The sequence below is a fragment of the Aotus nancymaae genome, unplaced genomic scaffold (genome assembly GCF_030222135.1).
Source record: "Aotus nancymaae isolate 86718 unplaced genomic scaffold, 86718_ANA_hifiasm-v0.15.2.pri h1tg000030l, whole genome shotgun sequence".
Classification (NCBI taxonomy): Eukaryota; Metazoa; Chordata; class Mammalia; order Primates; family Aotidae; genus Aotus; species Aotus nancymaae.
The window spans coordinates 8,969,802-8,982,821 of NW_026988443.1; the positions used below are offsets into that span (position 1 = coordinate 8,969,802).

The window sequence follows — 13,020 nt, forward strand, 5'->3', positions numbered from 1 at the left end:
TGATCAGTTACTGCTCTTCATTTAATGCGACATGAATCAACTTGAAATAAATCCTAAAACGGGTAAGTTTTAAGTAGCTTTTATCTAAGGAAGCAAGCTCTAAAGAAAGATGTTTCCCAACATAAATTTTGACTAATGATGCTAGACAATTGGTTGTGTTCAAGCCCCTCTGATTCAACTAGATTTTGCATAAAGATTAAGAAGCACATTAAAAGCATAATAGGCAACTTCATGTCAACACATCAGAAATGAACTCATTCTCTCTCCTCTCCCCAAATCCCATTCATCCTGTTATTTACTACCTCAGCTGATAACAGCATCCTTGCCTTTCCATTGTTTCCACATCCACTATATCCTAAAGGCGAACCATTCCTGCTCATTTTACTTCCTAAATATCTCAATGATTGGCCAGGTGCTGTGGCTCATGCTTGTAAATCCCAGCACTTTGGGAGGCCGAAGAAGGCAGATTGCTTTAGCCCAGGAGCCCAGGAGTTGGAGACCAGCCTGAGCAACATGGTGAAAATACGTCTCTCATAAAAAAAAAAAAATTAAAAAAAAATTAGCCAGGCCTAATGAGTGGCATGTGCCTGTGGTCCCAGCTACCTGGGAAGCTGAGGTGGGAAGATCACTTGAGCCTGAGAGGTTGAGGCTGTAGTGAGTCATGATGTGCCATCACACTCTATGCACGCTAGCCTGGGTGATGCAGTCTCAAAAAAAAATTCTCAATGATTCACTGAATTGTTGAAAGCATATGGTATTTCAGATACTGTTTTAACTGTTGAGGATATAAAGAAAAATAAGATATTGTTTCTTTTCCATTTCTGGTCTCTGGAGAAAATACTAAGTTCTCATGGGGGTAACTACTACAATAGCTTCCCAGTTATTAGAAAGTAGAAATTTGACAGAACAAGAAGGGAGAAAATAGAAGGAACTGACATAAGAGATTTGTTAGCAAACTTGCAGCCGATTGATGAGCGTTATGAGACTGTAAGCTCAGTGATGGTAGGCACTATTAGATTGCTCATTGCATTATGTAATACACAATAAATGAGTGGATCTACTCTCATGACAGACAGAGGTGAGGCTCTAATCTGTCTGTAGTCCCAGCCATTCTCCTTATTGTGGCAGAATTCTCTTCCTAACAACCAATCAAATACAATCTTTCCACCTGAAAATCATTCTATTGCCCTACACTCTAGCCATTCCTTTAAACTCGTGGTGTGCTGTTTTATATTGCTCAGTTTTTGCATGTTATTTATTGTCTGAAATCTTCTTTTCCATCAAAATTTCAGTCCTGTGAGGCCCTGAACCACACATACTCTCCTTTATGAGAGCACTACTGATCTCAAAGAGCAAGCTGGTTGTTTCCTCCTCTGGGCCCTCACTGCACTTCTCCATCATGTTGTACTACAGGGAACTGTTCGCATATTTGTCTCTCTCTCTAGACTGTGAGCTTCAGGAGGGCAGGACCAATATCTTATTCATTTTTTTGCTACTTCACATCCTCCCCAACATAGGCTCTCAATAAATATTTAATGAAAGAGTGGAGACTGTATCTCTTTTATATATTCAGAATCTCTCTCAGGGTCTTGCTTTGTTGTCCAGGCTGAAGTGCAGTGGCACGATGATGACTCACTGAAGCCTCAATTTCCCCGTCTCAAGTGATCCTCCCACCTCAGCCCCCTGAGTAGCTGGGACTAGAGGTGCATGCCACCATACACAGATAATTTTTAAATGTTTTATAAAGACAGGGTTTCACTATGTTGCCCAGACTGGTCTTGAAATCCTGGCCTCAAGCAATCCTCCCACCTTGACCTTGCAAAGTGCCAGGATCACAGGTGTGAGCCACAGTGCCCAGCCTAGACTATCTTTTATTTATTGCCAGAACTATGTGAAGCTGCAGATATTAGTGCCTTCTCATTTAAAAAATATTTATTAATGTGCTACTATGTTTTGGGGAGTGGTTATTATTCGCTGCTGACAAATATATAAAACTCTTGCTGTTCTAGATTTTAATGAAATAAGACTATCTCAAGACCTACAAACTAGATGGTAGGGTACTATTATTTCTACTTTTCTGCATGTTTGAAATATGTCATCATAAGAAAATAGAACATTCCATCAGGTGAATTAGAATAGGTACTAAATAATATACTGCTTCAAATGACAGTAATTGAAGCAAAGTCTTTTATAGAGATGAATAAGAATGTTTGTTCAGAATTACTACAGCAATAGGTCATTCCTCTGCAGGGTATCAGTATCCTTCAATATAGGAAATTGACCAGACAGCATAGGCTTCAGACTTTTCCTGTTTTGTTTCCCCTCTATGTGTATGAACTTTTGTTACTAGATGTTTCTTCTCAGTTCTTTTTTCTTGTTCACTAATTAATCTATTAGCATCCTCAGTTAGCAAGATGTCAGTATCAGCATGGGCTGTGTGCAGTGACTCACGCCTGTAATCCCAGCACTTTGGGAGGCTGAGGCAAGAGGGTCGCTTGAGACCAAGAGTTTAAGACCAGCCTGGCCAACATGATGAAACCCCATCCCTACTAAAAATACAAAAATTAGCCAGGTGTGGTGGTGTGTGCCTGTAATCCAGCTACTCAGGAGGCTGAGGCACGAGATTGCTTGAACATGGGAGGCAGAGGTTTCAGTAAGTCGAGATTGTGCTACTGCACTCCAGCCTGGGTGACAGAATGTGAGACCCTGTCTCCAAAAAAAAAAAATCTTTTTTTTATTGTGGTGAACAGAAGTAATAGAAGTCATTCAAATAAGAACTGCATGCAACCTATTTTTAGTTGTCTGTAGAGATAGACACTACATATTATGTGATTAAATGATCTAGAAATGTGATGACAGCTTGTATTGCTCTAAAAAAATAAATGATACCTTTTGTGATTTTGGCTCAATTCCACTATTGCTTCCTTACTGATGCTAATTCATATTTTGAATCATATTTTTCTATGTGATCTGAAGTGTTTACTTAGGCTTATTATTGGCATGCTTAAAGTTTTCATGTTTTACTTCACAGGATTGTGCTGAATTCTTCCTCTGGTTTCAGCCATCACAGCAGCCACAATGGAGTTGAATTGTTGGGCTTCTGAAAACTAATTCAACCTGACAACGCTTAAAAACAGTATTGCATAATTGAGAATGGCCTATGATAAAGGTCTTGCAACTTGTTTCAGTCAGTTATATTTAAATCTAATTATGGTGAGATTACAGGTGAGTTTAATTTCATTCTAAGTTTCTACAATGAAAAGGCATTTCTTTAATTTTTTATTATAAGACATTTCAGACATGAGAAAGTACAGAAAATAACTTGGTATATTCAAGTAGGCAGCCATCTCAAACAGATGTTATCATTTTTTTATAACTGATTTAAGTCTTTTTATTGTTGTTGTTGAAGAAATAAAATATTTCAGATACAGGTAAAGCCACCAGCTGCCAAATCCTTTCCCCTCCCTTCCTCATTCCCCCATGGTTATGACTATCTTGAAGTCAGTTGTATCATTCCCAAACATGCCTTTATATTTTCTATTGCCTATGTGTATATCTATAAACAACATATAGCACTGTTTTCTGTTTTTCAGTTTTATATTAGTCGTATCATACTCATTAATCATTCTGCAATTTCTGTTTTTATACTCAATATTTCTGAGATTTATTCATATTTATTTTTCAAATCCAATTTATTCATATTAACTGTTGTATGGAATCCTATTATTTTGCATATGTAATCTATAGTATATTTACCTGCTGATGAACAATTAAGTTGTTTACAATTTTTTGCTATTACAAACAATGCTGCATTGAATATCCTTTTATGTTTTCCTGTATACATGCATGATTTCCTTAGGAGCAGAATTGCTGGGTAATAGGTGAAAGAATTTCAACTATAAGGGATTATCAAATTAATCTCCAAATAATTATAAATTGGTATTATTTTATCACCACAAAAATATTTTGTGTGTGTGTATACATAGATGCAAATAAAATCTACCTGCAGGAGCCACGGTATGTAGAACTAGGTACTTTGTAGCAAAACAACAGAGGCAAAATGGAAATAGAAGGACAAGATCTATGTCAATGCTCTTGAAGAGTAAAATTTTAATTGGGGTGAGCTCTAAGACAAGCTCAAAACAGTTGGTTAAAACAATCAGACTCAACCACTGGTACTGACAGAGCCGTATGTAAGTAGGTAGGAATGCATATTAATTAAGGGTGATTCTTACAAGTTCCCTTCTTCAGGCTAGGCATGGGCAGACATCTCAAAGACTCAAAAACGTCCCTTTGAGTCCCTCATACTAGGCTCCAAAGCTTCCTCTTACACTGTGCATCAAGTCCACCCTTCATACAGGTTCTGATAAAAGCATTTTGGTTGTTTAAAAGAATAACTCTTTAGGAGAAATAAGTACATAGACAGGTGATGTTTTGGCAGGGCACAGTGGCTCACGCCTGTAATCCCAGCACTTTGGGAGGCCGAGGCGGGTGGATCATGAGGTCAGGAGATCGAGATCATCCTGGTTAACACAGTGAAAACCTGTCTCTACTAAAAATACACAAAATTAGCTGGGCGTGGTGGCACATGCCTGTAGTCTCAGCTACTTGGGAGGCAGAGGCAGGAGAACTGCTTGAATCTGGGAGGTGGAGATTGCAGTGACCCAAGATCATGCCACTGCATTCCAGCCCGGTGACAAAGTGAGACTCAATCTCAAAAAAAAAAAAAAACAAAAAGGCGATGTTTCCAGAATCTCAAACTGTCAAGGTAATAAGATTTTTAACAAACAAAAGAAAACCACTGAGTTTTCATCAGTGGCAGTAATATATCTTTTCTAATATGTTCTGTTAAAATGTAGTATATTAAATAAATAATGTAAATGTTGCAAACTTCAGTGATGGGGATCAAAACGGTGCTAGCTTTAAGAGTACTTATTTTTAGAACACTGTCTTGATGTCCTTATATGCCCCATAAATTACTGTGTTCATGCAGTGATTTGGATTATTTTTTTCTGCCCTAATACCAAATTAATCTCCAAATAATTATAAATTGGCATTATTTTATCACTATAAAAATGTTGTGTGTATGTGTATAAATAGATACAAACCTGTATGACATATTTCCATCCTTAATTGTGGTTTACTATGGCAGCAATGTGAAGCAAGGAGAATTTTTCTAAAAAAAAAAAAACTCTCAATTTCAGGTGATTTTGATATGCCATTCTCCTTTCACCATCATTGAGAACAGATGTTGTAGTACAGTGGTTCTTGATTTTGGCTGCACATTAGAATCACCAGGGGAGCTATAAACAAAAGTCTGACTTAATTTATCTGGGTGGAGCCTGGGCCCTGGCATTTAACGACGCTCCCTAGATGATTCTAATGTGCAGCCAAGGGTGAAAAGTACTGCTTTTTCCTAAAACTATGGTTCTTGCGCTTTAGCATACCACAGAATCATTTGATAAAACACAGACTGGTGGACTCCATAGAGCCTCTAATTCATTAGGTCTGAGGTGGGGCCAAGGATTTGCATCTCTCACAAATTCTCAGGTGATGCAGATGCTGATGCTGATCTCTGGGGATCATACTTTGAGAAATATTGCTCTAAAGCAAAAAATCTTCCATCTACAGAGACTTCTAACATTTTATAGAAAAGCTTCCACAATATTCATGTTAAACTGTCCTTCAGCTATTATTCAACATTTCAGTACAGAATTAGTTATTTCCTTTTTTGAGTCAATCCATGCTCACCACTAAAAATAATATAACAATATAAATAACCAAATGACAAACATAAAAGCTTCTTGTTTCATTCTACCACCTAACTCAGGAGTTGGCAATTTTTTTTTCTGTTAAAGGATGAATAGCAAATGTATTTGGCATTGCAGGCTGTACGGTATTCAACTTTGCCCTTGTAGAGTGAAAGCAGCAATAGATAACATGTAAATGAATGGGTGGCTGGGTTCCAATAACAGTAGAGGGCTGGATTTGGATTTGGCACATGGGCCATTGTTTGCTGACTCTTGCCTTACAGATATTCACTGCTAACGCTGTCAGATGTACTTTTTCCAGACACTTTCTTTGCTTACATAAACTTAAATGTTATGTCTGTATGTTCAAATAAAAATATATGTACAGGAAAACCTTTTTGTATTTCTTTTGCGTGTTTGTGCTTTTCAGCGACAGGTTCTCCTCTCTCACACAGGCTGGAGTGCAGTGGTATGATATAGCTCACTGTAGCCCCGAACTCCTGGGCTAAAGTGATCCTCCAACCTCAGCCTTCGGAGTTGCTAGGACTATAGACATCTGTCACCAGGCTTGGCTAATGTAAAAAAATTATTTTCATAGAGATGGGGGTCCTGCTACATTGCCCAAGCTGGTCTTGAACTCCTGGCCTGAAACAATCCTCTTGCCTTGGACTTCCCAAAGTGTTAGGATTACAGGTGTCAGCTACCACATCTGGCCCCATTTGTTTCTTTTTAAATGAAATCATCACTGAGGCATAATTTCTTATTCATTAATTTGGCAAAGAGTGTGATAGGAGAAAACAGGAATTTTCAAACATTGTTATATATAACAATGTTCATTTTAAGCAGAAATACTTGTATTAGCAAAAAATGACAGAAACTTAAGGGTCCATCAAAAGGGGCTTATTTAAATAAATATGGTATGGCCATAAATGGAATATTATGGGTATGTTAAAAAAATAGAGTATACTGTTATGGAAAAATGTTTATGGTATATTAGAGTTAGTTAAATTGCAAAGTACAAAAATAGTTTAAAAGAAATTTCTGTCAGGAGAGTATGTCAACATTTCTGGCTTTATATAAAATATATTTTATTTTTATTTATTTATTTATTTTTGAGATGGAGTCTTGCTCTGTTGCCCAGGCTGGCGGGCAGTGGTGCGATCTCAGCTCACCGCAACCTCTGCCTACCATGCTCAAGGATTATCCTGCCTCAGCCTCCCTGAGTAGCTGGAATTACAGATGTCCACCACCATGCCCAGTGAATTTTTGTATTTTTAGTAGAGACAGGGTTTCACTATGTTGGTTAGGCTGGTCTTGAACTCCTGACCTCAGGTAATCTGCCCACCTCAGCCTCCCAAAGTGCTGGGATTACAGGCGTGAGCTACTGTGCCTGGTCAAGTAAAATATATTTTAAAACCTAGTCTCTGTCTAGCTTAAGCTGCCACATGTAAAACATGGAGAGCAGCTTATTTTATCCACTGAGAGGATATCATATTTGATTCCTGATTTAATAATTTTTCATACGTGAATTCTAAAGCTAGTAAATTGCTTTTTGCATTGTGCCTTTCAAAGTTTTAAACATATTTCGCTGAACATCATTATTGTAATCACCTGGGAATGCCAGCTCATTGTTCAGAGAACCTAGTTTCCAAGTGGAACTGCAATTTAGTCCAATTGAATATGGCAGCTTTTACAAAACTGCTATTAGTAGGAACAGAGAAAGAGAATGATGTAAATATGCACAGCACAGAAGAGTCCATTGCTCCTTCAACCTGTAATTTCCTATTCTCACCTGTGGGCATATTTTAAGTCAGCTGTGAGTTCATGGCAATACATTTTGTTGTGAAAAATGAAAACTGCACTATTGAATGATAAAATTAGAAATAATGCAAGGATGGATTGTTAAATTTTTTTAATGCCATGGCAGATGCAAATGTTCAGTTTTGATGTCTATTTTGAGGACCTAAAACAAGGCTTTTAATCAATGTATTATACATCAAATTTATACTGTTAACTTCTGATTATTCAAATCAATAAAATATTCATAGAGAAATGTCCAAAGTTTTACATTTCTCAGACTTCTGCCCCCGCCCCCACCATTAATTATCATGCCTAGAAGCTTTTTAGTAAAAGCAGCAGTTGTCAGATTGACGGAATCTGACAGGCCAGCAAGGCCCAATTACACTTGCGCTATGTGGCACTTTGATGTCCGGGAAACGAAGAGAGATAGGGGCAAATTGGGTGGCACATTATGTTAATGACTTGATTTAATCCAGCCACTAAACTTTATGTAGCCTGTTAAAAAAGATGCTAACACTAATTACGCCACTTTGGAAAGGAAAGGAGGGGACAAGCATTTCAGACTGACAAAGTGAAGCTCATAAATGTTGTAAATGAAATGAAACAAAATGAAGTAATCTATGATTAATTATACATCACAGACATGAAGAGAAAGAACCAAGTAATATGTAGAAGTCCTAGGAAATCTGTTAGATTCCTTTTAAGGATCAACATTTCTAAGAAATAACTATGAACTGTCAGATTCTGTAACATGAAGAAAAGAAATTGAATAATCTTAAATTGCTTACACAGTATATCAGATACTTCAAATTCACAGTGTAACTGGCATAAATGATATTTATCTAGGGTACTACTTCTAGTCCTAATTTTGTGATATAAATAAAGGCAATTTTTTAAAAGTCTACAAAGTGGGGATAACTTTAGAGTAGGGTTATCTAATTCCTTTTTAACTAGTCTGTGCCTCTATTCTAATCTATTTTTTACATTACTGACGGTATGATCTTTCAAAATGTGATCTAAACGTGCAAACTCCTTAAGAACAGGAGCTTAATTTTTTGTATTCATAGATCTATTCCCAGTCCCTAGAACAAGGCCAGGAACACAGCAAATGCTCACAACATACATATCTGTTTAATGAATGAGTGATCTTCTATCCCCATTCCTTATAAATCTCAGAGGTCTCAATGCTCTAGATTATGCCTACCTTTTCAGCCTATTCTCCTGGGCTTCCTAAGCATATCATAATAGGGTTGGCCCATCCTAAAACCATTCTGAATTCTAGAACAAGTCATGCACTATGTTCTCTCAGATTCTCATGCTTTTCATTTCTATGGCCTATAATTTTCTCTCTCTTTTCATGAACTCCCAATCATCTTCAACACTGGCTCCAGCTTTACTGACTCTAGGATGTCATCCTTGATGAAGGGAAGGCCCCTCATGCTGACTTAGGGACCCCTTCTGAATGCTCCCATAGCACCCCATGCACTCCATTCTCCTGGTGCAGATCACTATGGATTATAATTTGTGTTTCCCCCACAGACTACGAATTCTTTGAGGGAAGGAATTGCTTCTTGTATGCCTGCCTGACACACACTGCATGCTAATAAATGAAGAATTCTTGTGAGGAAATATTAACATAGGATGTACTTAGCACATAACAGGCATTCAGTAATACATTCCTCCCTATGAAAGCTATGTCTCACTATTCTGAGATTTCTACTAGAAGCAGTTTTTAAAGAGAAGACAAAAGAAAAAATGAATGAACCACAAGTATTTTTAAGCTTACAAAAGAATTTATGAAACAATACTTCAACCAAAGTTAACACCATCAATAATTAGACAAAATGACATTTTGTGCCTCCTGATATGATGCAATGAAGAGGACATAGTATCACTTCTGTATTCCTACCAAAATGTATAACTGGAATCTGATCTCGAGGAAACACCAGACAAATTCAATGAAGAATATTTTACAACATAAATGGCCTGTATTAAAGGGTGTCACTGTTACAAAAGACTGCAAGAAAGCCTGAAGAACCATTACAGATTAATGGAGGCTAAGGAGCCATGAAAACTAAATGCAATGTGTGATCTTGGATTGGATCTTGGACTACATGAGTAAGATACTGTAAATGATACTACTAGGACAACTGGCAAAATTCTAATGAAAACTGTAAATTAGGTAACAGTATCATAAAATTGTTCTGAAGTGTTTAGGGTTAAAGGGGGGTGATTTCTGCAACACTCAAATGGTTTATAACAATTGTGTATGAAAGAATGTATGTTTATAAGTAAATACCTAAGTATGTGCACTATATGCATATGCAGGAGAGAGACTAGAAATGATAAAACAAATGAGTAAAAAGTTAAAATCTGTGAATTCGAGTAAGGAATATACAGAAGTTCTTTGTACCACTTTTGCAATCTTTAAAGAGAAGGGTTCTAGTATTCATATTAAATGATTTGCTAAAGTAGTACACACAAAAACTGGTAAAATCAATAGAAAATCCTGTATTTCACTGTCTTAGTCCATTTGTGCTGCTACAATGAAATATCACAGACTGGGTAACTTATGAATAATAGAAATTTATTTCTCAGAGTTTTGGAGACTGGGAAGTCCAAGATCAAGGTGTCAGCAGGTTTGGTGTTTAATGAGGGCTGCTCTCTGTTTCCAAGATTGTGCCTTGTTGCTGCAACCTCTGCAGAAGAGGAATGCTATGTTGTCATATGGTAGAAGAGCAAGACAATGTCTCTTCAATATCATGCCCTTTCATAAGGGTGCTAATCTCATTCATGAGACCTCTGTCCTCATGACTTAATCATCTCCTAAAGGCCACATTTCTTAATACTGTTGCATTGGGGATTAAGTTTCAGCATAAGTTTTGGAGGGGATACCATCATTCAAACAATACCATTAGCCATTGCTGAGTTTTGCTCGCAGGCTTTCAGATGATACCATTTTACTATATTTGGTATATAATTTACCAAAGCTAAATTTCACCTGTTAACAATATGCTGTGGTTTGAATATGATTTGTTTGTCGCCACCAAAGTTATGTTAAAATTTAATCTGCAGTGTGGGGAGGTGGAGTCTAGCGGGAGGTGTTCGGGCTATGGGAGCAAATCCCACATGAATAGATTAATGCCCTCACTCTGTTAGTTCCCTTGAGAGCTGATTGTTAAAAATAAACTGGCAACTCTTACTTCTCTCTCTTTTGCTTCCTTTCTTGGCATGTGATCTCCACATGCTCTGGCTCCCCTTAGCCTTCTGCCATGAGTGAAAGCAGCTTGAGGCCCTCACCAAATGCAAATGCCAGTGCCCTGCTTCTTTTACAGCCTGCAGAACTGTGAGTCAAATAAACTACTTTTCTTTTTAAATTACCCACCCTCAGGTATAGCTTTATAGTAACACAAAACAAACTAAGAAAACATAGGTGCTGGTCAGTGACTGCTGCTGAAAATAGAATTTTAAAAACCCATGGGAGGTGAAGCATGAAGAACTGCTTGCTTTAAATGATGTTCACATTTCAGATAGCATCTGAAACCATTAAAGGAAATCAAATTTTGGAATGGTAGTGAAGACTGTATCAGGCTGTAGCAAAGTAACACAAATTATTTTACCTTAAGCAATGGAAAAAATCCAGTTTATTACAAAGAAAAAATATGTATATGTACATTAAATTATTTGAATATTTTAGAGAAATAATTATTTCTTTTGCTAAACTTCTTCATTAAAGTTTATTTTACCTTAGTTAAGAGCAATGTACAACTTCACTGAGATCCTAGCAATGTTGCCAACATACACATGGTTCTATTGTAGGTCTAAGTAGGAGTTTTCATAGGTTAGATGAGATTATAATTAATAAATATATAATAATAATGGTAAAACTTTGGACAGATGAACTGTTCTATTTGTATTTGTCAAGCACAGAAACAATGGATATCTCTACTTCATGGAGGAATCTGTGACAACAACAGAAATGTTCTGCTCTATTGTTTTGTTTTATTTATTTGGGTAGAGACAGAATGTCACTCTGTTACCCAGACTGCAGTGCAGTGGTGCAGCCATAGTCACTGCAGCCTTGAACTTCTGGGCTCATGTGATCCTCCCGCCTTGGGCTCCCAGAGTTTTGGAATTACAGGTGTGAAGCACTGTGCCTGGTCTGTGATTTTGTTTTAAAGAGAGATTAAGCTAGGAATATGTGAAGAAAGAGTTAAAAGAAATATTCCAATTCTTATCAATAAAATAAAAATTCTACAAAAAAACAGTCATTTAAGAAAAATTAATGTAGATGAACAGAAAAAGCTAGAGCTTTTTACTCTACTTACATTTACTTTATAGAAACTTTTTCCCTCTTATAAAAAAAATGCTCTGGTAAACAGTATACTTCCCATATATATTTTTAAAAATATAATTCTCTTCTCAAAATGTCAATTTGCATACTACTTTTCAGCCGTGTGCTATGAGATTAGCGAAGTACACCTGCACAAGATTAATTGCTTTCTAAGAAGGCTTCATTTTTTTGGGCAGAAATGAAATAACTGTAACATATTATCAGTGGATATATCTAGGTAAGAGTAGTCTATAAATTCACATAGGCAAACTATTATAGTTTCAAAGGGCATCTCACATTTTGAGTTCTTTAAAGTTCAGATCTGCTTCAACACATCTTGGTATGTTAGTCTTGAAAAGGAGTCAAGGAAGTCAGCTAGTTTTAGCAAATAACTCTTGGAGATATTGATTAAAGGTACTCTTTGCAAAAAATAATACTTATATGTTATAGTCCATTATATAATGAAACCATAAATAAAAATTTCTTGTACTAGATGACTACTTTGTTAAGATTAAAATAAACACTGAAGTTTTTCCAGAAACAGTTTTCCTTAAGATTTTTATATATGAAGACTGTATATGTACTGTGAATGAAAGACAGCCTTATTTCAGAACATTTCTAGTTGGCATCAAATTACTGACCTGTTTGATATTCTTGGAGATAGGACCTGGAATAATACAGTCATCACTGTCAGAAGCTGATATGTCCTCTTCAACTGTTAAAAAATAAAAAAGTAACATTTACACAAGTTAAACCAGTTCTACTTATACCCTGTGAAATAAAGAGAAACAAGCACACACCATAAGAAAACCTTAAGAAACATGGTAATTATGTCTAGATCTTTTTTAGTAACAAATTTGTTTATAGACATATTACATTTTAGGGAAAAAAAAAGACTAAAAATTTCAAGGGTAATCGTAGAAGCAAAGGAAATGCCAATAAAAAAACACCTTATTGTAAAATTTAAGAAAAAATTTTTAAAAAGAGAAGCATAGGGTAATAGATGTTTTTTAAGTCTGACCAATAATGTTATGTAAGTCAATGCTATCCTTATTATTCAAAAGTTTTAAAATTTTTATTGCTTTATTGATATAAAACTGACAAAATAAACACAATAAACTGCACACAATTAAACTG

General features: G+C 36.3%; 1 protein-coding gene across 3 annotated transcripts in view; it reads right to left on the reverse strand.

Moving 5' to 3' along the window:
- The window catches only part of RPGRIP1L (RPGRIP1 like), a 100,163-nt gene that overhangs the window by 22,663 nt on the left and 64,480 nt on the right, over positions 1-13,020 (reverse strand). For all 3 annotated transcript variants that reach the window (XM_012447943.3, XM_021665019.2, XM_012447944.2), the window contains one exon: positions 12,525-12,598. In XM_012447943.3, the coding sequence (XP_012303366.2) occupies positions 12,525-12,598 (74 nt within the window). The remainder of the gene's footprint in view (positions 1-12,524; positions 12,599-13,020) is intronic.